This window comes from Dermochelys coriacea, chromosome 19, assembly GCF_009764565.3.
Source record: "Dermochelys coriacea isolate rDerCor1 chromosome 19, rDerCor1.pri.v4, whole genome shotgun sequence".
Classification (NCBI taxonomy): domain Eukaryota; kingdom Metazoa; phylum Chordata; order Testudines; family Dermochelyidae; genus Dermochelys; species Dermochelys coriacea.
The window spans coordinates 18134110-18157975 of NC_050086.2; the positions used below are offsets into that span (position 1 = coordinate 18134110).

At 48.3% G+C, this 23866-nt stretch overlaps 2 protein-coding genes across 2 annotated transcripts in view; one reads left to right on the forward strand and one right to left on the reverse strand.

Moving 5' to 3' along the window:
* The first annotated feature begins 872 nt into the window (after positions 1-872).
* On the forward strand, positions 873-10087 carry SLFNL1 (schlafen like 1). Its single transcript, XM_038377352.2, has 3 exons — positions 873-1503; positions 3256-3945; positions 9956-10087. Exons 1-3 carry the CDS (start codon positions 1102-1104, stop codon positions 10085-10087), a joined length of 1224 nt encoding a protein of 407 aa, XP_038233280.1. The 5' UTR covers positions 873-1101.
* Positions 10088-17504: 7417 nt separating this feature from the next.
* CTPS1 (CTP synthase 1) overlaps positions 17505-23866 on the reverse strand; it is a 29204-nt gene continuing 22842 nt past the window's right edge. The window contains exons 16-19 of the mRNA XM_038377353.2: positions 23713-23809; positions 22788-22932; positions 20507-20597; positions 17505-18751 (exon numbers count right to left, since the gene is read on the reverse strand). Coding sequence (XP_038233281.1) covers positions 20513-20597; positions 22788-22932; positions 23713-23809 — 327 coding nt within the window. The 3' untranslated portion in view covers positions 17505-18751; positions 20507-20512. The remainder of the gene's footprint in view (positions 18752-20506; positions 20598-22787; positions 22933-23712; positions 23810-23866) is intronic.

Consider the following 23866-nt stretch of genomic DNA (forward strand, 5'->3'; position numbering starts at 1 on the left):
TCAGAGGCGTGAGGAGGACAGTGGGCGTCACGACGGGGGAGAGAGCAGTTGGGAAGGAGGAGATGGAAGGCCCACATCTGGGGATCAGAGGGGACCCTGGGGACCCAGCCAAGGGGAACAGGTGGTGGGAGGCAGAGGGATACGCTAAGCTGCGTTTGTTCTCCATCCCAAGCACTATCTGCTCAACGCAGGCCAGGGCATGTGGCGCCCAGGTGGGCGGCTGTGCCGGTCACTGCTGTGCTCATGCCATGCCAGGCTCAGGGAGCCAGCCCCCTTGCACACTCAGGGTGGGGCATGGCAGGATCTTGGGATGAGGCTTTTGGGCAGCCTACTGGCAGGAGCAGGGCGCTGCCAGGCTCCTGGGGAGCTCTGTGCCACGCTGCCTCTGTCCCTGCCCGTTGCACTCCCTGGGGCGGGGAAGAGGGCACTATGCTGCCAGGGCAATTGGACAGGCAGGAGCCCAGCCTGCCATCCTCAGCCTCCTCCTAGTAGCCCTCAACTCCTCCCCATCGCCTCAGTGCACTGACCAGGTAGGAGTGAAACACCTGGGGACTGCATATTCTCCTGGGCGCTATTGCACGACAGAGGTCTGGGCATTTTGCTTTCTCCCTTTGATGAGACCGAAGGCGCAACTCTGCACAGATCAGTGCTGGCCCATTTGCCAGCAGCTCTGCACTGACTTGCTCCTATTTTGCAGGTTTGCAGGAGATTGTCTGGACCCTGCTGCTAACGCTGGGGGTGACACTCCCCCACCCCGCACTGGCTCTACTCCAGGGCCGGCAACAAGGAATCTCTGAGCCTAGCTATGCAGTCAAGGGCTGAATTGAAGGATCTGCTCTCTCCCTGGCTCGTTCCTTGCAGAATATAACATTGTGCAGGGGCTGCAGCCACAACAGGCTCCTGCAGGCAGAAAGGTGCCTTTGGGTTTATCATGGCGCTCCACAGACCAGCAGCCCTGCCAGCAGCAAAGCACAGAGGCAGCACGATGGAAAAGAGCCACTGCTAGACTTGTTGCCTGAACCACTGGAACTGGAGCACCGTTACTACTGGAGACAGGGACCAGGGAGCTACTGGCACTGGAGCTGGATGGGACTCTGAGCAATGGATGAGTCACCGGAGGAAACTATGGAAGAGACAACAGGGGAGCCACTGGCAGGGCCTGTAGAGGAGGCACTCCCGTGCCCGACTCACCTCTACACACTGTGTATTAGGAACCTGAACCCCAGGTACTCGCAAGAGGTTCTCTGCAGCATGCTGAAGGACATTCTGGGCACCGCCAACCTCCCCCTGCAGCGGCACGACATAGAAGTGGTGAAGAAACCGAGACGGGCCTACGCCTTGGTGCAGGTGGCCACTGAGCTGAGCCTGGAGAACATCCTGAAGCAGCTCCAGGTTGCCTCGGACATGGAGCAACATCTCCTCAGGGAGCTAGTGATGAAAGGGAAAACCCTGGTGGTGGAGGAAAGCAAGAGAGCCTCGCCCAGCGCTAAGGAGTGCCAAGAGGTAAGCCCAGGCATTGTGTCAGGACAGGCACAATGCACTACACTAGCGGGGTGACAGCGAAGGCCAGTGGGGCAGGCTGGACAGGGCTGGACATGCTGCCTCTTGGTACTGAGATCACCAGGGCAGCAGGACAAGGAGGAGCTGGGCGCTTTGTTACTCCCTCCTTCCAAGAGATGAGCTACCTCATCCCATGGGCTCGAGCAGGTGAGTGAGCTTCTAAGAAGCAGAATGCCCCAGCAATCGGCACTGCCTGCATGATTATTGAGCCCCATGGTTTGCTCTGTGGCAATGCCGCCTTCCTGGCTTGACCCTGGAATGGGGCAGAGCTTCCCCATCGACCCCAGTGCTGGGTTCCCGGTCTGGCCAGCTCGTGAGGTCATCCACCCTGGGATAGCTTCTCTCCAACCATTGTGTCTAGGAGATGCGCTGAGAGAGGACACATCGAGATACAGTGCAGTCAAAGGTGACATCCACCCCTCTGCTCGAGATCCTTGTGCCACCTAATCCCTTTTAAGCCCTGTTAAGGGACTGCGCTGGCCAGGCCTTGTGCTGCCCTCTGCCCGAGGGATGGGGGGTTCACCCCCTCTGCATAGACAGAGTCAGAGCTGCTGACCATTTTTTAATCACTAAATTGTTACTACATTCCCCCTCCTGTTAGCCTTGAGGAGACAGCACAGCTAAAAGAGACAAGCTGGAGTCCGTTCCTTCTTGTGCACCATCAACAGAACTGTTTGCATGTTCAGGAATCCGTTCGACTTGGGCAAGTCCAGCCAAGGCCCTGGGGCTGTCTCTCTTGGGGCATGATTAGGAGACAATGAGGATTGTCCCTGTGCTACCAAGTATATAATTTGGCCCCGTGGAACCTTTAATACAGATGATAATGTGCGAGACGGAAAGAGTCCAGCTTGACTCTCAGATCCCAGGGGAATTGGCAGGAGCAGTCAAGTAACCAATGCATTGGAAAACCTGGCAGGGAAGGACCTGGCAGTGTCCAGGGAGATACGACTGTGTGACGTGGACTGACTTACACAATGGGCATCTCCATTGATTTCAGGGCAGAATTTCATTGATTTTTAAGGCCAGTGGGTACTACTATGCTCATCCAGCCTGACTCCCTGCAGAACACAGGCCAGAGAATTTCACCCAGTGGTTCCTGCATCCGGGATAGTAATTTGCAGTTCTGCTCTGATGTGTGACTGAGAATGGCATCACGGGCTCCATATTTGTTTTTTCTCCTTGACTCCAGCTCAGGCATGCTCAGTCTACTGCTAAAAAGACGAGCTGTTGAACTGCCAGCACTGTCAGCACCCCCAGGACCTGGGAGTCAGGCTGGGCTCTTTTCCTCCTCACACATCAGCACCAGTTACAAAGACGCAGTATGGAACCCCCAGGCCTTCAATGGGTTTGCCCAGGGACAAGGGGGAGAATGAAGTAAATGGTTCTGTGGATGCTGCACAAGCCGGCATAGGCTCCAGCGCCCTCGCCTGTCACTGGGCTGCTCTGACAGGAGTACAAGGTGCAGTAAGAAGCGTGTAGCTCTGCTGGTGATTCTCACCGGGGGCAGATCTGAGCATAGTCACTTGCTGCAGCCGGACTGCAATTAAATAAAAGGGCCCATGTGCTTTAAAGCCTGAATATTATTACAACTAGAGCCCTTGCGCTGTTATAATGCTGGCAGCTGTCGTCCATGTTGCCCCCACGCTGCGCTGTCTCCGCATGCATGTGACGTTTAGTCTTTCTGCCTCTGCACAGAGTGACACAGAGGTGGCTGGTGTCAGCACCCCAGAGTCTCCCGTGCTGGGGCGTTTGCAGTCTGGCAAGAGCAGGCTGCGGGGGTCCGAGGAAGCCCAGCCCAGCCCTTATTGGAAGGGCCCCCCTCCAGCCCAGAAGCTGGCAGAGCGGCCAGCAGTGTTTCTTAGCGGCACCAGGTCAGACAGCGCCATTGTTCGGAGGGAGATCGTGGGCCAGGAGCGCTTGTTCTATGGAGCCTTCATGGGGAGTGAGACCAGGAACGTGGAGTTCAAGCGGGGTGGGGGGGAATACCTGAGTGTGACCCTCAAACACCACGTCCGGAAGTATGTGTGTGCCTTCCTCAACAGCGAAGGGGGCAGCCTCTTCGTGGGGGTGGAGGACAGCGGCTTCGTGAATGGGGTCAGGTGTGGGCACAAAGAGGAGGACCGCATCCGCCTGCTCATCGACTCCCTTCTGAAAGGGTTCAAGCCGCAGGTGTTCCCTGACGCCTACACCCTGACCTTCATCCCTGTGGTCAAAGCAGAAGACACCGGTATCTTCCTGAAGGTGATCCGGCTAAGCGTTCATCTGCCCAGACAGCAAGGGGAGCTGCTGCTTTATGAAACGGACCAGGGGGAAGTGTACCTGCGCCGGGATGGCAGCATCCAGGGACCACTCTCAGGGAGCGCCATCCAGGAGTGGTGCAGGCAGGTAACTGGCATGCAAGGGCCGCTAATACAGCAAGGCAGCAAACTGCTGCTAACTACAGGGTGAGCCTGAGCTGCACCCAGCCATGCTATTGCAGCCTGCCCTGGAGGGGGAACTGCAGCCCCCCATGCCGAAGGGATCCAAGGTGGGATTCACCCCTGAGCAGAGTCAGTGTAAGGCTGAATTCCACCCATCTGTGGCTCCGCTCTCACCAACAGGCCCTAGGCAAAGCCATGGGGAGATGGTTTGATCCCCAGACCCTTTCTTTCTTTGTCTGTCTGTCTGTCTGTCTACACACACGCCTTCCCTCATTGGCTCTCTCTCTCAGTAGACTTGATCACAGTGCTTTCCGATACCCACTTTGTCCCTTGTATTTGTCCACGTTTGTCGTCTTTGGCCCTTACAGAACATATGTCATGTAAAGGACCCACATGGGCACAGCGGGGTCCAAACAACCGTGGTTATTAACTAGCCCCGGCCAGCTAGCCCAGCTAAAGACACACACTGCTGATCTTCAAGGTCCTGGTGGTTTCTGAGACAGAAGACAGTGAGCACCATTAGACGGCTCACAGACTATTTAAAGGGATGCCACCCAATTCCTAAACACCACAATTTCACAGAAAGGTTAGGAGCAAAAATACACACAGTGGAAAATAATGCTGAGAATCCAAGAAATCACTGTTTAATGTAGCTCCAGAAAATGTAGCCATCTCCCCACTTCCACCGAAGTGCCGAACAAATTTTGATTAGAAGTAATAATAAAATGATCACTCTTCATTTGGCAAAGTTGTCCATCACTGAGTTCTGGTTTGGTGCCATTACTTGTGAATGGATACAATGATAATGATCTTGAATTATTATAGTATTATTAATTTAACCTGTAAAATGTAACTATATATTCCAGTCTTTACTTACCTATAGTAGAGTTGCTTCCCGCACCGCTGAAATCCAGCCACCTCTGAGATGAAATATGGCAGATTCGCTAAGGCCTAGGGTTGGGTTAGGGTTAGGGATCGGGTTGGCATTAGATTGACTGTAACTTTATGGTTAAGGCTCAGGCTAGGTTTAGGTTTTGGCCTAAGTTGTAGTTAGGGCTGGGGATACTTTACATCAGGTGAGGTTACTGCTCTGCCAAGGCTTAGGGTTAAAGTTAGGCCCAAATTAGGGTTACTTCTCAGGTGAGGGTTAGCGCGTTACTGCTCAGTGTATGCAGTGTTAGGGTAACTTTAGCTTCCGGTTACTTCTCGGTCTAGATTTAGGGTTAGGAATATCTTTAGGGTTACTGCTTGGCCTACACCTAAACCTGGTTTAAGAGTAGGCCCGAGTTAGGGTTAGGGTTAGGTTTGGGGTTATTGCTTGGCCGATGCCTGATGCTAGGTTTGGGACTAGGGTTACTTTCGAGCGAATGTCTAGTTTTAGGGTTAGGTTAGGGTGACTGCTCAGGGTAGAGGGATTGGTATTGCTTGGCCTAGGTCTCGTGTTAGGGTCAGGTGTGGGGTTAGGGTTAGGACTGGGTTAGGGTCAGAGTAAAGAACAGTGGTCACCCTACACCCAGGATTAGCATTAGGGTTAAATTCAAACCTAAATGAAAGTTATTGTTAGAGAAAGCATTCAGCCTAGGCACTGGGTTAGGGCTGGTGTTAGGGTCACCTCTCAGCCTAGCTTTAGGGTTAGCATTAGCCCTAGTGCTAGGTTTAGGGTTACCGCTTGGTCTACCCGTCGGATGAGAGTAGGGGTTGGGGTTAGGGATACTGCTGACCCATATGCAGGATGAGGGTTATTGCTGTAGCCTGCAGAAAGAATGGATCGCCCAGGCCATATCGCCCCCAACCCCTGCTCCAGCCATCAGCAAATTCAGTTCAGATGTGCCTGCCTTCTTTCCCCCCTCATCCTGCCCTGGCTGGTTCTGGGCCCCACCCATCGCCCCATCTTCACTCGCTCCCCAGGCCCCTTCCCTTAGAATCATAGAATCATAGAATATCAGGGTTGGAAGGGACCCCAGAAGGTCATCTAGTCCAACCCCCTGCTCAAAGCAGGACCAAGTCCCAGTTAAATCATCCTTGCCAGGGCTTTGTCAAGCCTGACCTTAAAAACCTCTAAGGAAGGAGATTCTACCACCTCCCTAGGTAACGCATTCCAGTGTTTCACCACCCTCTTAGTGAAAAAGTTTTTCCTAATATCCAATCTAAACCTCCCCCATTGCAACTTGAGACCATTACTCCTCGTTCTGTCATCTGCTACCATTGAGAACAGTCTAGAGCCATCCTCTTTGAAACCCCCTTTCAGGTAGTTGAAAGCAGCTATCAAATCCCCCCTCATTCTTCTCTTCTGCAGACTAAACAATCCCAGCTCCCTCAGCCTCTCCTCATAAGTCATGTGCTCTAGACCCCTAATCATTTTTGTTGCCCTTCGCTGTACTCTTTCCAATTTATCCACATCCTTCCTGTAGTGTGGGGCCCAAAACTGGACACAGTACTCCAGATGAGGCCTCACCAGTGTCGAATAGAGGGGAACGATCACGTCCCTCGATCTGCTCGCTATGCCCCTACTTATACATCCCAAAATGCCATTGGCCTTCTTGGCAACAAGGGCACACTGCTGACTCATATCCAGCTTCTCGTCCACTGTCACCCCTAGGTCCTTTTCCGCAGAACTGCTGCCGAGCCATTCGGTCCCTAGTCTGTAGCGGTGCATTGGATTCTTCCATCCTAAGTGCAGGACCCTGCACTTATCCTTATTGAACCTCATTAGATTTCTTTTGGCCCAATCCTCCAATTTGTCTAGGTCCTTCTGTATCCTATCCCTCCCCTCCAGCGTATCTACCACTCCTCCCAGTTTAGTATCATCCGCAAATTTGCTGAGAGTGCAATCCACACCATCCTCCAGATCATTTATGAAGATATTGAACAAAACGGGCCCCAGGACCGACCCCTGGGGCACTCCACTTGACACCGGCTGCCAACTAGACATGGAGCCATTGATCACTACCCGTTGAGCCCGACAATCTAGCCAGCTTTCTACCCACCTTATAGTGCATTCATCCGGCCCATACTTCCTTAACTTGCTGACAAGAATGCTGTGGGAGACCGTGTCAAAAGCTTTGCTAAAGTCAAGAAACAATACATCCACTGCTTTCCCTTCATCCACAGAACCAGTAATCTCATCATAAAAGGCGATTAGATTAGTCAGGCATGACCTTCCCTTGGTGAATCCATGCTGACTGTTCCTGATCACTTTCCTCTCCTCTAAGTGCTTCAGGATTGATTCTTTGAGGACCTGCTCCATGATTTTTCCAGGGACTGAGGTGAGGCTGACCGGCCTGTAGTTCCCAGGATCCTCCTTCTTCCCTTTTTTAAAGATGGGCACTACATTAGCCTTTTTCCAGTCATCCGGGACTTCCCCCGTTCGCCACGAGTTTTCAAAGATAATGGCCAAGGGCTCTGCAATCACAGCCGCCAATTCCTTCAGCACTCTCGGATGCAATTCGTCCGGCCCCATGGACTTGTGCACGTCCAGCTTTTCTAAATAGTCCCTAACCACCTCTATCTCTACAGAGGGCTGGCCATCTCTTCCCCATTTTGTGATGCCCAGCACAGCAGTCTGGGAGCTGACCTTGTTAGTGAAAACAGAGGCAAAAAAAGCATTGAGTACATTAGCTTTTTCCACATCCTCTGTCACTAGCTTGCCTCCCTCATTCAGTAAGGGGCCCACACTTTCCTTGGCTTTCTTCTTGTTGCCAACATACCTGAAGAAACCCTTCTTGTTACTCTTGACATCTCTTGCTAGCTGCAGCTCCAGGTGCGATTTGGCCCTCCTGATATCTTTCCTACATGCCCGAGCAATATTTTTATACTCTTCCCTGGTCGTATGTCCAACCTTCCACTTCTTGTAAGCTTCTTTTTTATGTTTAAGATCCGCTAGGATTTCACCATTAAGCCAAGCTGGTCGCCTGCCATATTTACTATTCTTTCGACTCATCGGGATGGTTTGTCCCTGTAACCTCAACAGGGATTCCTTGAAATACAGCCAGCTCTCCTGGACTCCCTTCCCTTTCATGTTAGTCCCCCAGGGGATCCTGGCCATCTGTTCCCTGAGGGAGTCAAAGTCTGCTTTCCTGAAGTCCAGGGTCCGTATCCTGCTGCTTACCCTTATCGCTCCAGTCTTCAGATGTCCTGTGTGCTGACCATTGTCTGACTCTCCTTAGCCATTTCTCTGCCCTGTGTGCCAATGCTCTCTTAATCTCATGTCAAAGGCACTGCTCCTGCTGGGTCTCTCTAGCCTGCCTCTGAGGGGCTAAGGGGAGAGGAATGCTCTATAATGTAGATTCCCCCAACCCCTCCAGAAATTTACTTTCATCATTAGCAAGAGGGTCACCTTCATATTCTTTTAAGGTTTTTTGTACCACCAGCTTTCTTCACTGCTCCCCCTGACTCAAGGCTCCAGCACAGAGCTTTTCACACTCAACAGGCAAGGCTACTGGTGTGGCCGTCACAAACACTGGCATTTTTGCAAGTGTTTTTGCCAGGTGTCCTGGCTGAATTCTAAGCTGGGTGATTGCACTCTACCTCCCCTAGCAGGCTCCTCTGATTACAGGGAGGCACTAGCCTCATTTTAAGCTGTGTAGGCTGATATTTTGCTTTGGGTCCATGCCGTCCCGCTGCCTTTCTTTTTGTGCTCTCATGTTTAGTTCAAGGCTATTATTTTTATCACATAGGTACTAATAAAACAAGTCACAGATGCACTGTTTGGCCACGTACAGAAGGGAGGGACTCCGTGTCTGCAAAAAGCAATCCCTATCCTACAGGCAGAAGTGGCTGGATTTTTTGTTTTTTTTTCTTTCCTCAAAAGCTCTTGTAGCCTTGCTCCCTGCTTTTATAAGTGCTGGTGTAGAGGTTGGTTAACACTACACCCAAACCTGGCAAGTCACCTGCTAGAATCTCAGCTGTAATGAACCTGCAGAGTAGCAGCTTCGCTCGCAGGTGTTCACCATGCAGTGAATGAGCCCACGGATGTGGCAAGGGAGTTAGGGCTAGATTCACAAAGGAGATGCAGGCATTGTAATACTGTGTGACAAGGTTAACTCCTGGGTGCCCTGCTATCCAGTGGAATTCACAGCCCTAAGATAGACCCCATACTTCCCCATGCAGTGCATAGGGAGTGTAGGGCCTAAGAGAGGGATTCACAAAAGCCAGCACAGGATCTGCCTACGCTAGCCAGGAACGAAATGCTGAGGAAAGGGGCAAGGCTTAGGGTTCAGTTCCACAAATGTACTTAGGTGCCTAACTCCCCTTGATCTGGGTCTTAGGCACCTGACAGGCAGGGTGTGGTGCCTGTCTCTGCAGAGGGTTCTCAGCCATATACCCTCTCCTGGAGGTAGGTGCCTGAGTCAGGTCAGCCCTTCCTTGGGAAAAATAAGTGACCCCCTCACAGCCACTAGCCCTCTGGGTTGGGCATGGAGGTGGGAGAGTCAGGTTCACGTCCTCGCTCCAATGACCATTTATTAGTTATACACAGTAGAACAGCCTCAATAGGGGAGAGAGACCCACCCCCCAATAGCCTAGTAGTGAGGACTCCAAAGCTGCAAGCATAGGGATTCAAAGCTGGCTCTCCCACAGCCCAGGTAAGTGGGCTAGTGGGTAGCCCGGGGGCCAGGTGGACAGAGACACACACCTGCTCTTTCTCCTGGCTGCCTTTGTGCAGGCTAGCCATGCTCACAGCACAACTCCCACATCAGGCCCTGCATGCAAGCTAGTGTGAGAAGCGCACTGGGGATTAGGCATGACCTAAGGCTCAGAACAGCTCATTAATTAGCTAGCACTGCACATGCCCACCAGGAGAAACTTAAGGATTAGGTGGCAGCTGAATGGTAATTTTGTGAATGGCAGAGGTACCTAAATGTTGGACTTCAGCACCTAAAGAAGCAGTTAGGTACTTAAGTCCCTTTCTGAATCTAGCCCGTAGCTGCTGTGCAGTGGCTCTCAGACACAGTGACTGTGCTGTTGTACTTCCTCAGAAATGGACAGGAGAAGTGAGGAAGCTGGAAGAGCGGATAGAGAGTTTGATGAAGGAGAAGGAGAGCCTGCAGCAACAAATCAACCAGCAGCAGAGCCAGAATCCCAAATCTAGATTCTGTACCATCCTGTGAGTCACAACAGAGCAGGAGCAGCATGACTGGAGCCAGGGGAAAAACTAGTAAGGAAAAGAAATCAGTTCATTTATATTTGTATAGATTTTGAAAGTAAATTCATTGCAATATAGAGTACTGGCGAGTAATTCCAGGGTAAGGCTTGCCTTGTTCATCTCTTGGCAGCATGCCACCCTGCAGCTGATGGCTGTAACACAGCGTATTTGTTGCGAGTTTGACTCCAGCTCTAACTAGCTGGACTTTATGCCATTGGGAACCTCTGCATCACTGATCACTCTGCCCATGAAGTTACAAAACCCCAGAGACTATGAACAGTATTTCCCTTGTGAATTCAGGTGGAAATTGAGACAGTCTAAGTCCAGGGGAGAAATGTTTTCAAACCTGGCAACTTAATTTAGCCAACTAAGGAAGTGCTGAGCCCCCAGAGATAGTGTGTGTTCCTCATCCAAACTGGCAACTGTGTGCAGATGTGGTCGCCCCATCTCAAAAAAAAATATTGGAACTAGTAAAGGTTCAGAAAAGGGCAACAAAAATTATTAGGGGTATGGGACAGCTTTTGTATGAGAAGCGATTAATAAGACTGGGACTTTTCAGCTTGGGAAAGAGACGAATGAGGGGGATAGGATGGAGGTCTATAAAATCATGACTGGTGTGGAGAAAGTAAATAAGGAAGTGTTATTTACTCCTTCTCATAACACATGAAGTAGGGGTCACCAAATGAAATTACTAGGCAGCAGGTTTAAAACAAAAAGAAGTATTTCTTCGCACAACGCACAGCCAACCTGTGGAACTCATTGCCAGATGATGTTGTGAAGGTTCAAACAAGAACTAGATACATTCATAGAGGATAGGTCCATCAGTGGCTATTAGCCAGGATGGGCAGGGATGGTGTCCCTAGCCTCTGTTTGCCAGAAGCTGGGAATGGGTAACAGGAGTAGATCACTTGATGATTACCTGTTCTATTCATTCCCTCTGGGGCTCCTGGCATTTGCCACCATCAGAAGACAGGTTACTGGGCTAACTGGGTTACGTTGGTCTGATCCAGTTTGGCTATACATACTGTGCAGCCACTCCAGCTTGAGTAATGATTATGTATAAGAAGCAAGGCCATTCCTGTTTTGAGTCTTGGGAGTGTCTCACCTAAAAGGTATAGATTAAGCTTTTCTTTCTATTTGTACTTTAAATAAGAAAGGTAGTGCTTTTCTTGCAACACCCTCTACTCCCTTCCTAAGCATCTCTTGAAGGGCAGCATCAATTATCCATGCCCTGGCGGGCATATCTCATTGCCTACCAGGTGGCTTTACATTGGAAGAGAATGGGCCATGGTATGGGGGTCACGCGGTAGTAGGTATTATCATAAAGCAGGTCTATGATTAGTATTTAGACGTACCACTGCTTTCTGAATATCTATCCTACCGCCTTGGGACCTTGGAGATGCTGAGGGGCTTACCCCCACCTTCTCACTGCCACTGCGGCCTTAGACGTATTTAGGTTTGGAAACTGAGCCTTCTGGAATGCTCCATAAGCAGGGGGCCTTGGCCCAAAACTCGGACTGAGCAACAGTCATAGTTTCCTGTTCATCTGAAGGGAATTGGAGACGTGCTGTATCGAAGGGCATGTTAACCTACAAACTTTTGCCTACGCAAGTTATGTCGGCATAAAGCCAAAGTAGGTGTATACTTGGTGCCTTGCATGGGTGCTGTGCATACTCACCTAGAGCACTTGTGTCAAAGCACAGTGCAATGCACCATGGGTAGGTATGCCAGTGTGCAAATTGCTCATGTCCAACGCACAGTCTTTTGGGAAGTTTAGACCACGTATGGTGGGACAGAAACAAATCACACGGGTGACTGGGCACAAGGGGTCAAGTTTCAGTCTTGCAACTTTCTCCACAAAACAAGGCCATCTCTATCCCATCATTTTTGCATCTATTTTGAAAATCCCACAAACCCACATCAGACTTGTTACTGCCTGTGATCTCTGACAACAGTACAGAGCCTGCACACCTCTGCACTACTGTCATGAGCATGATGATCCTCTGGCATTTGCAGAGCTGCAAGAGCCATGGGGAACATGAAGATTTCCTGGAATTAGATTGCCATGGGACAGGGCAAGAACCACTTAGATTGTTGGTGGTGGTCATGGAGCAGCTAAAAGGGGGTGGGGGTGCTGCTTCTGGGCCCGAGAAATAAGCAGAGACTGGTGGGATCACAACATAATGTAGGTTTGGAATGAGAAGCAGCGGATGCAGAACTTTCAGATGCAAAAAGCCACAGTCCTGGATCTGTGTGCCAAGCTCGCCCCAACTCTCCCGTGCAGGGACACCAGAATAAGAGCTGCACTGACAGTGGAGAAGCGAGTGGCAGTTGCACGGTGGAAATTTGCAATGCTGGATTGTTACCAATCAGAAATTATTCCGGAGCAGGAAAATCCACTGTAGGGCTGTTGTCATGCAAGGTCATTAATTGTCTCCTGCTGCACAGGACTGTGATTCTGAGCAATGTGCAGGACATAATGGACAGATCTGCAGCTATGGGGTCCTGAACAGTAGCAGAGTGATAGATGGCACATCTATCCCTATTTCGACACCAGAGCACCTCACCATGGAGTACATCAACAGAAAGGGCTACTTTTCAAAAGTTACATAAGCACTGGCGGATCACCAGGGACGCTTCACTGACATCAACAGTGGTGGCTCAGAGGGTGCATGATGCTTGAATCTTTAAGGACACAGGACTGTTCAGAAAGCTACAAGCAGGGACTTTCTCTTCTGACCGCAGATTACCATTGGTTATGTTGAAATGCCAATAGTGAGCCTGGAGGACCCAGCCAACCCCTTACTCCCAGAACCATGCACCGGCCATCTTGACCGTGCTAAGAAAAGATTCAGGGACCAGCTCAGCAGGCAAAGACTGAGAGCTGAATGTGCTTTTGGTAGATTGAAGGGACGACGACCTTGTTTACTCATGAGAACGGATCTCAGTGAGAAAAATACCCCAACGTTACAGCTTCCTGCTGGGTCCTGCAGAATGTGGGTGGCAAAGGCAGAAAAGTTTCTGCTGGGGTGGAGCTAAGTTTGATCAGCCAAATACAAGGGTTATTAGAAAAGCTCAACGGCTCAAGGAGGCTTTGAAACAGCACTTTACTATGCCCTGCTATCAGTGTGTTATGGCTAACTCTGCTCCACCTGGCCTGGCAGTTTGGGGGAGCATTAGGAATGGTGCTGTGCTTGGTGCCTATCTATCAGTACGATACAGACAATGCACCTATTACATTTGTGGTGCTTGCTGTACATTTATGATTATTACACTGTTTGTCACTGATCCTGTGAGCTGTGTCAAAGCGTAGGCATCACTAAGTGGGTGCTTCAGGACCCCGCTGCCCATTCTGCAGCATGTTGGGAACTAATAAAGATGAAAGACCTTTATGAGGAACAAACACTTAAAAAAAATTCTGTGCAAGTTAAGAGCAAATACTTTAAAATCTTAATTAATGTATGGAATGGACCTTAGAGGGGAAGGAATTTTTATGTCCATTTTAGCCAAATGCACATCAGTGTACGTGAAGCTATGGTTGTCCTTGATGTCCCCTGCTGTGGAGTGGTCGGGGTAGAGATGCAGTTCCCTGGTGCCATATGGGATAGTAGGGGGAAGGGTGTAGGGAAGTGTTATACTGGAGTTCTCCATGGATTGCAAAGGGAGGTGAGCCCCTGGTTGATGAACCGGTAGGTCCACAAGCATCTGCAGCATCTGCGTTTGCTGCTGGAGAAGCACCATTATGCCCTGGTGCATCTCCCTCTCCTTTTCCTGCTGGGAAGCCTGGATCTTTCTCCTGTCTGCTCTTTCCTTCTCCACCAGTCTGCAATATCCACCCTCGAGTCCCGCTGTGCATGGTCTGATGCAGCGCTGGCTTGCAGGATCTTGCTGAACATGTCATCCCATGTCCTCTTCCTTCTCCTTGTTTAGCTCTGATGTTTAGTCAGTGGGGAGGGAGATCCCCTCGAGGCTGCAATGGCAGCAGCTACAGCTAAAACCCAGCAATGCCATTGTCAGCGTAGTCACAACCAAAAGAGAAAGTTAAGGTTCAGAACTCTCTTCCCTGACTCCCCTAAAGGTTTCAACAAGACATGCCGATTTCACTTCTGCTAGGAGCACTTGTGCATGGCGTCACTCTGCTGCAAGCATGGCCCGCAAGGGACGAGGGAGATGATTGAACTATGAGGATAGGGCAGTGGCAATGAATCCAGGCACCATTTTCCAGACAGTGGTTCTAGCTGATCTCTTGCTCCTGAGGGGACCACAGGCAGACAGCACAGCTGCTTCTGGTGTCCCGAAGCCACTGGGTGCATATGCTACAAGACTGTTTACTACAATGGTGCCTGCTGCTGTTATCTCTGAGTGGCGTGGGAAACATCCTACTGAGGAGGAAGCAATAAGGCTGCCATTTCTAGAAACCTTCGAGAGAGGATTGCTAAGTACCTCCATGAATGTTTTATTGAGCTCTCTCAGGAGGATTCAAGGGACAGCTCTAGTAGCTAAAGAATCTGATCTGCACCGCTTTCCCTGCCTAACTGTACCAGGGAATGAAAAACAACGTCTCTGCGTACTGCTATGCTTTCTGGTACAAGTAAATAGTGAAAAGGTGATAGCTGGATCCTGCTAAGTTGGAGGAATCATCATTGTAATGGAAAATACATTTACACACTTACCTGAGGAAAAAGAAAAGGAGGACTTGTGGCACCTTAGAGACTAACAAATTTATTTGAGCATGAGCTTTCGTGAGCTACAGCTCACTTCAGGAATGCATCCGATGAAGTGAGCTGTAGCTCACTAAAGCTTATGCTCAAATAAATTTGTTAGTCTCTAAGGTGCCACAAGTACTCCTTTTCTTTTTGTGAATACAGACTAACACGGCTGCTACTCTGTTACCTGAGGAAGGAAGCTCACCCAGGCTCAACTGCCAGGACTGCAGTGGAGTCTCAAACAGGCCCTGACTCTCGGCATAGCTGAATTCCCTGCTTTCGTGTCCCCCATCCTCCTCTTCTCTCCTTGCTATACACACAAGGGGCCTGGGACTTGGGCTCCTCGGAGGTATCCACAGTGGTGTGCAGGGTGATAGCGAGGTCTCCGCCAAGTGTGGCACACAGCTCGTTGTAAAAGCAGCAGGTCTGCCGCTAGGCACTGGATTGAATGCTGGCCTCCTGATATGCCTGTTGTACTTCCTTTGTTTTCATGTGACTGCTAATCCCCATCACCCCTTCTCCTTCATCACCTGTGCACCCTGCCCAGGTGTCCAACTGTCTACGGCTGGGCTGTAGCTGTGCCTACAGCCTCTCTTCTCCCCCCAGGCCCAGGAGACCCAACAGCTCCTGCCTACTCCAAGCCGGAGCCCAGCGAGAGGGTGGAGTTAGCACAGGGGGCTGAGTGCCAACACCAGTGAGCAGCTCAGTGTGCTTGCTAAGCTAGATAATCAGGAAAAGGCATTTCAAAAATATGGGGGGGGGGGCTTTAAAGGATTGGAGTTTTCTGGTCTCCCTGGCCCCTGGGCAGTAGAGGGCACAATTGTGACCAGAAAGGTCAGCATCAGGCATTGTAGGACAGTTGCTGGAGGACTGTTAGGGTTGACATAGTTAATGCAGTGTTTACTTTGATGCTGCAACCTCAGTACAGCAACCATGGTTCAATGCTGCTCAGGGAGGTGCTGTCATGTCAACATAAAGGGGTGCTTACATCAGTGGAAGAAAAATTTAAGCATAAGCACTTGCAAGGCAGCTTATGTCGAACTAACTTTGTAAGCCTAAGAGAAAGTGCAAATAGGTTGAAGGTCACGCTGACAAGGAAAACAACAGCTGTTAGCTGCAAGGACAGTAGTTTCACACTAACATCAGTCAAGTACTAAAGCTTTGCATATTAGTATGTGAGAGGAGAAAAGACTGAGATCACATGATCAATGCTGTCCCCAAAGTGTTAAGGCACCCACGAGTTCCCCAAGCCCAAATCAGGTGCTGAGTAGTTGCCTGCAGCTGTGATCTCATGCCGTGAGCATGAAGCCCAGACCCTAGAGCAGTAGGGTGGATGGTTCAGGGCAGTACTCTGCCATCTGACACAACTCCAGTGTGGGGTTAGGAATGTCCCCTGTTCATGAGACAAAAAGAACTGGTCCACTTGTCATTAAAAAGCCCAGATCCCTGGTGTGCAGGAGAATGGGGATTAGGAACAGTGTCCTGGACCATTTCTTCTAATTGTGCCTGGCTGACCGGCCCTGATAGTAGAGCTCTGCAGGTCACTGCTGAGCAGGTGCCATGTTTTGTTGTAGGAGTGGTCATTTGTCACAACCGGGTGATCAGAGGTGCCCTTTGCAACTGGTGAAGTTAAACAACATGGGGTTTTGCTGCACTACAAAAGCTGCATGAAGTGGTTAGCACCAGCTCTGTTCAGCCCCGATGCAGCTATGCAGGAAGCAAGAGTGCTGCAGTAATGGAGCATCTTATGCATGGAGTCTACTGAAAAGGGAAACTGACCAGAAAAGTCCAATCCCCTCAGGAAAAGCTCATTACCCAGAGAACCTGGCCTGATTCTAGTGACAACTCCAGTCAATTTGAACTGGGCCCAGAGTTAGGTTCTCAGCACTCAAGGGCTGCAGCAGAAAGATAAGCCAGTCTGAGGTAGATGAGACTAGCCCTGCAATGGGAAGAAGAAAGGTAAAGATAGGGAAAATCCAAAACAAAAGGAATGGTGAAGGACAGAGAAGCGTTGATTCCAGTATTTAGGACCGATCGCTGAAGGTGATGGTAAACTGAACTGAAGTTCTGCACCGTAGTATCAGTAGGGCTGAACTGGGTATATTTTAGTACCACATACATCCAGCATAAAAAAAGGTGTGTATCCTTGCTAACTAATCCAATATATTTGAGGCTATGCGAGTAGAGAGAGTTGCACTTAAATATTACACCCCATACTGCTTTAGTCCTTTGTCCTGAAATCTGGAAAAAACATGGTCCGGTCTGAGGTATTTATTAGTCATTTTACGACCAAACAGTTTAATTTTTCAGTCACTAACAAATTTTAGAATGGAAAAATGATCACAGATAAGTGAGATCACCATATGGAAGAATTTGTTACTTTATAGTAAGTGTCTATTTCAATACATAGAACCTCACTACCAGATTACTATTATAGGACAGATGTAATGGCACATACAAGCCACTCCAGGAATTCTTATCAAAAATCCCCCTCAGTAAGATGCAACCTTACAATGGAGATTTCTTAATATGTGTATTTAGGAACAAAGCCTGGCATGCTGAGAGTGTCAGGAGGACACAGTCTTAGAAGAGTTTTCACACTGTTAGAATAGAGTTTTGAAGGAGTTTGAGAGTCAGATAACATAAGGGTTAATCCTCCATCAGGCGATACACAGACAGCTTTGCCCAAACTTTAATGAACTGAAGAGAGTTTAGGACATGACAATACAATAAAGAAATGGTCTTCCTTTCTTCTTGCTGAAGATCAAACTTTGTTTCTCACAGTGTGGCAAAAAGGCAGAACAAAAGGAATCACCCCATTTCACTCACCCCATCCTCATCTCTGGCAATTCTGAGAATATCATTAGTAGGCAATCATTTAAGCACTAAGCCAAATAATACTGTAGGCAAGTTGCTAAGCCCAACTTTTAGATCAATGGCACTTTTTATTGCCTCTGTCATGTCCATCTTCCTGAATGCAAGGGAAAGTTTCCCTTTAAAAGTGTTAATACAATATAGCACCGTGAATGTTTCAATCCAAGGTGAGTAGCAATGAGAGCTTTTAAAGGCTGCATCTGAAAACAGTTCATCATGTTCTTTTCTGTATCACCCCCTTGATGCAAGGAGTTAAGATTTCCCAGCCCAAGAAGCAGCACCAGAAAATGCTGGCATTAAAGGGATAAAAGTTATGCCTCATTCACACAAAGATGTGGTTTCCTGACACTGTGGCATTTTTACATGATCTCAAGTTAATTACATCCCTGCAGAGTGACATGTCACAGTTAGGATCAGAGTTGATCACATTCATGAACAGATTAACTCTTCTGCCAAATTTTCCTGTCTAAGTTCATTGCTAGCACTGAAAGCACAAAAACCACCAGTGCCAAAGAGTTTTAAATAGTAGTTTTAAAAAGATAGGCTGCATAAAGCACAATAAATTGACATCCCACCTTTCCTAGCTCAACTCAAAAGTTGAATGAAGAAAGCCCCACAATTTGACCTCTTGCAAAGAGTTCAACTGTATGATAACGTGGTGCTTGGAGAAAATGGCCCAAATACCAAGTGTCTGACACAAACTCATGCTAGTATTACTGTGCATTAAGAAGCATGTGCGACTGGATTCTCCATGGAGAAACTAGAGCCTGTTCCGGTATCTAGCCTTCCTTACTTTGTTTTGATTCTAAGAGACGGTCATAGCTGCAGAGAAGGCCCAGAGCTGCATGCGCCATGGCGAATGCTCCTCAGGGAGTTATAAGGATCGACAGAGGAACATTCAACAAAAGACAGCAAAAATTCAGAAAATAAAAAGGGACAAGATTGTGTCAAAATTATAAACATAACTTAAAGCCCATAGCTGACAGCGTTCAGGCTATTGCTGTAAGAAGTCTAACGAAGACTCTGCTCCTCTTCTAGTGACGATCCACCTGGACAAATAGAGAAAGGACAAGAATAGGAATTATTGAAGCCCAAGAGCACCAGATTTGAAGTGCAGAGTAGATTCCGCTCCGCCTTCAGTGGTGTGACTGACAGTTCACTGTACTGCATATCCCACCCCTATGGAGCACCACATGTAGTACCTACCTCACAAGGCTCTTCTTCCCCAGAATAATGACGCCTGCTAGCTTATAGGGGGCATTGAGACAATTTAAAAAAAAGAAATGCATCATCTACCCTTTGAAAGAAAGCCTGTTATATAAAAGACAGCACTAAAGTAAACTAGAAAACACTGCAGAGCTGAAAAATAAAATCAGGATACCTGCTCCCCTGGGCTAAGCAGGATCATGTCTTATCCCAAGAAGCAAAATCCTGATTCCTTGGGCCAGTTATTAAAGCAAAAATGACAACTGAGTTAAACCCAGATTTATGTGCTAATGTCCCCACTAACCAGGCTGTGGGGGAAATCAGCACAGAAATAAGTACAACAGCTTCTGGGAAGCCTTTGTATTTCCATTGATGATCTCCTAGAACATGGCATCACAAGCACCAGATGTCTCAATACGATCCACAGTATTTGTAATATCATAGGCTTTCTGAGATACTTTCAGTGACTCAAGGTACCAAGAAAACTTTATGGAGAGAGGAGTATTTCTGTTCCAGGTGCAAACAACCACCTTTTTAGGGAGACCTACGCATAATAGTCTGGTAATTTTCTGACACTTCACTTTAACATTGCAGTTCCTTTGAAATGATCACTACTAGGAGGAAAATAACTATCCTGATCCTATGGCTTTAAACAAAAATCCTCCCTCATTCTTGCAAATACTACATGTATGTGCACAAATTCGGCTTAATTTATTAGAAAAATACCAAGTACGCCTACAGGATAGGTAGAAAGTCATAGCTGGGAGCAATGGAGAAACTACCTACATCATGTTCAGACACCAACTCCAGGAAGAAAAAGTGACTTCACAAAACTAGTTACAACAATTTTGTTTTCCTGCAGAAGCTTGAATTTTAGGACTTTTTAATGAGAAAAAACCTGAGGTTTTAGTATTGTCAATAACCCAATTTTCACAGGTGCTCAGCCTCTGCAGCTCCTATCGGAGTGGTGAGAGTTCAGCACCTCTGAAATTCTGGTTCATTGTTTTGACATGGAAACCTGTAGTCAGAACAGCTGAAAGAGTGATAAGGACACCTAATCTGCCTTTAAATAAGAGGCAAACAGGCAGATGAGCCTATAGATAAATACACATGATCACAGCCTAAGCAGGCTAATTACAGGGCTTTTTTCCCATCCTTTTGAAATGTTTCTATACCACATGTTTCTAAGGTAAAGTTTTCCTCATCAAAACAACGGCAGCTTTTTAAATCCTCAGCTTCTCTCTCTACTTGGTGTAATGTTTCAGATAATGGTTCTATAGAATTAAATCTAGTAATCGACTGAGTCTCTTATTTCAAGAGTGCATAGTACATTTATTATTTAAAGGAAAAAAAAAACCCACACCCCTTTTTGTACTTTCTTAGCAAAATGGGCATGCAGCAAAGGGGATCAGAACCAGCAATGGCATTTCCAGACACAAAAATACCATGCGTCTCTCAGAATGCAGCTGGCATATATACGCAGTGCAAGCTGACTCACGTCATACCGTCTTTTTCAGACTGATTTGAAGAATTCAGATGTCAGGAGGGAAGGAAAAAAAGATAAAGGAAGAAAGACGGATGTCATGTTTTAACATTACCGGGAATTAATCATGATTTACTGATGGGAACTTCAGTTCTGTGATCTCAGAGTCAGGCGAGCTGCTGCCACTTCTGTCGCTGTAGGTGTCCCTGTAGAAGTCAGACAGCTTTAGGAAAGGGAAGCTCTAGCAGAGATTACACCACAGGACTAGCCAGGCAGCCTAGTTCAACTGCACTTGTTGTTTATAGTGAGCACAGACTCTTTAGAGATCAGGCTGCACATCATGGGTGAGTGGGAGCTGGCTGTAGGCGTAGCAGGTTGGGGGTTCTAGATGACACTCTGCTGCTCTTGTTTTTAAAGGCAGGGATCATTCCTCACAATGGCTTTTCTTGCTTAATTCTGTGGAACAGCCTCGCTGGCCTCCAAGAGCCACCACAGCCTTTCCCCAGGCACTACACAACCAGAACACCAGGGACCTTGGCCTTTATTTACTTCTGAACAGAATTTTTGGAAACCTGAAACCCTGCATGAAAGGTTAAGAATGTCTCCCAAGAGAGAAGGACAAAACCCAGTAGGACATGTGTCAAACAAGTATGTTAAGACTAAAGTCTGCAGTCCTATGGGAATGAGGCTAAATCACAATGATCTGGTTTAAAGTTAGGGGTCTGTGCATTTCAAAAGCTATTTAACCTCTTCATAAAAGAGAAGCACAGCCCCAGTGACATGTCAGGTAAGCTAGCTAGAACCTTTAGTATAACCCATTCTACTGCAACCGTTCCAGGGCAGAGGTCCTGCTGCCTTTAATCTGGAGACAGAGCTATTTCATAGGAGCTTTGATAACTCAGGAATGAGAAGAGCTGTAAGCTAGGCATAAGGTGCATGTGCCTATAACATATGCTAAGCATGGAAGCACACTGTATGTTGGTGCAATGAAATTAAACACTTCACCTCTTAGTGATGAGCGTGTAATCGGCAGTAGATTATAACAACCCCACATGTTCCAAATTACCTCTTCCCTCCCAACAGCAAAGCGACCAGCACCGCCCAACCTCAGCGCAGCTGTTCCCAGCAGCAGGTTTATAGAAGGGAAATTAAGGCCTTATCTACACTACAGGGGGAGATCGATCTAAGTTAGGCAACTTCAGCTATGTGAATAATGAAGCTGAAGTCGATGTACTTAGATCTACTTACCGTGGGGTCCACACTACGTTATGTTGACTGGAGACGCTCTCCCGTCGACTCCACTTGCACTTCTTGTTCAGCTGGAATTCAGGAGTCGATGGGAGAGTGGTCTGTGGTCGATTTAGCAGGTCTTCACCAGACCCGCTAAATCGACCACCGATGCTGTAGACAAGCCCTAAGATAAGTCATCTCAATATTCTCAAGGTCTAGATATTTCATATTTAGATTCTCTTTGTCCTCTGTATTTTGGTTACGTGCCACCTCAGAGATTCGAATGAGCAGGGTTGGAGTACAAAAGCCAGCCATTTCCAGGTACTATTACAGCAGTTGGTATATGCAGGATGCTTGCAACTCCACCCAAGAGTTTCTACGCTTTTCTCGTTGTAGTAAATTATTGGGTCCCCTTGTTAAGGGCACAGCTTTTCCTGATACAGTCAATTGTTCAATGTGCTTTCTACTGTGCTTTGCTCAGTTACCAAGCTGTCTACTGCCTGCTGTACTCTGCACGCATCATTCCCCTGTGTGTCTGAAGGACATGACTGCTTCATCTTTTAACTTCTTCCAGCATGTCAATCCCTCAGCAAACCGGGCCAACAAAAAGTGAGAAAGGAACCTACTGTTACTTTGGACCCAGCAAGAGAACAATACAATACAGAGAACAGTGTGGAGATTATCTAGGTGCGCCATCTAGGCCAACAGTGGTCATGTTGTGCCTGGTAATTGTTTAAGTGTTCATGGAGTGTGGGAAGGATGCCAGCAGCCAAGGGCCAGGCCCAACCACAATGCCTGAGAGCACCCTGGCATACCCGTTCCCCAAGGAATTGTACAACATGCATACCACCCCTTGTTCTTTGCAAGGGTCTGATTCCCCCTTAAAAGGTAAAACTTTCCCACTGTTCTGTGTTGAGCAGAATAACTCCACAGCCCCCCATGCAGGTCAGAGTCTTCAAGGCACAGTCTAGCCCAAGATGAAGGAGATGAAAGAAGGAAAGTTGAAAGTATGCACTCGATGCTTTTGTGCCAGATATGCTGGGATCCCCATTCTTGTCAGATCATGGAGTCCCCAGCACTAGTGTTAAAGAGTCAGCCATGGTTCACTAGAGAGTTCTGTACTATAGAAAGTCAGGCTCTGAACTAGGATACTAATTCAAACCTACCTGGGCGAGAGCCTGCAGCCCTTCTGTAGATAATGTGTGAGCCTCCCTGCGGAGGCCAGCAGGAGGCCAAAGTATGGGGGAGACGGCTTTATGGGTCTGGATAGGAACTCTGGGTGATACTGAACACCAACAAAAAATGGATGCTCTAAGAAAAGAGAGAAAAGCATGGAGTGTGTTAGGTTAATTCTGAATAATGAGTTTCTGAGATCACCATTGAGCAGCCACATCTTATGTTGGAAGGCCCTGCTGGATAACCTCCTCACATCTCACAGCTGGCATCTGCTGCTGACAGACAGGCTAGAGCAGGGGTTCTCAACCTTTTTCCTTCAGAGGCTCCCCAAACATGCCATAAAAATTCCACAGCCCACACGTGCCACAGTTTTTTAGTAGATTAAAAGCCAGGACTGGCGTTAGGGAGCAGCAAACAGAATAATTGCCCAGGTTCCCATGCCACCGGGGGTCCCACAAAGCTAAGTTGCTCAGGCTTCAGCTTCAGCCCAGGGCGGAAGGGCTCAGGCTTCAGCTTTCTGCCCTGGGCCCCAGTGAGTCTAACGCTGGCCCTGCTCTCTGATTTGGGTGGACCCCCTGAAACCTGTTCATGGCCCCCAACCCCCTGGTTGAGAACCGCTGGTCTAGAGAACGTCATTAGGATCTGAGCTGCACAGCCAAGCTGACAAACTCAGGACCTCTGAGTTCCAGCCCTGGCTTTGGTTCCTTCTGTGCTCTGGGAGGTCACCTCCCTGCTCTGTCCTTCATATTCCTCTGTCCTCCAACTCCTAACAGTCATTACTATTTTGCATCTCAATATCTCAAGTCTGTTCCCTGAACAGAGCTATTGAAATCTTGCCCTGATCCCATAGAGAAGCTGCCATGCCAGACAAAACTCTTCTTGACAGACACACCAACTCCCAGCACAGCTGCTCACCTTCCAACTCAACCACTTCCATTCGCTCTCCTTCCACATCCTGGCCTACGAATTTCAGGCCCTGCTCTTCAAAGAAGCATTTCAGTTCTGGATTCACCTGAGGAAAAGCAGCAAAGTACACATGATCTCTCATGCTCTTCAGTGAGAAAGCTTA

Excerpts from the sequence above, each read along its gene's own strand:
- SLFNL1 (XM_038377352.2), top strand. The coding sequence starts at position 1,102 with ATGGATGAGTCACCGGAGGAAACTATGGAAGAGACAACAGGGGAGCCA. Across the intron at positions 1,504-3,255 it reads GCGCTAAGGAGTGCCAAGAG|AGTGACACAGAGGTGGCTGG; the intron begins GTAAGCCCAGGC and ends GCCTCTGCACAG. Across the intron at positions 3,946-9,955 it reads TCCAGGAGTGGTGCAGGCAG|AAATGGACAGGAGAAGTGAG; the intron begins GTAACTGGCATG and ends GTACTTCCTCAG.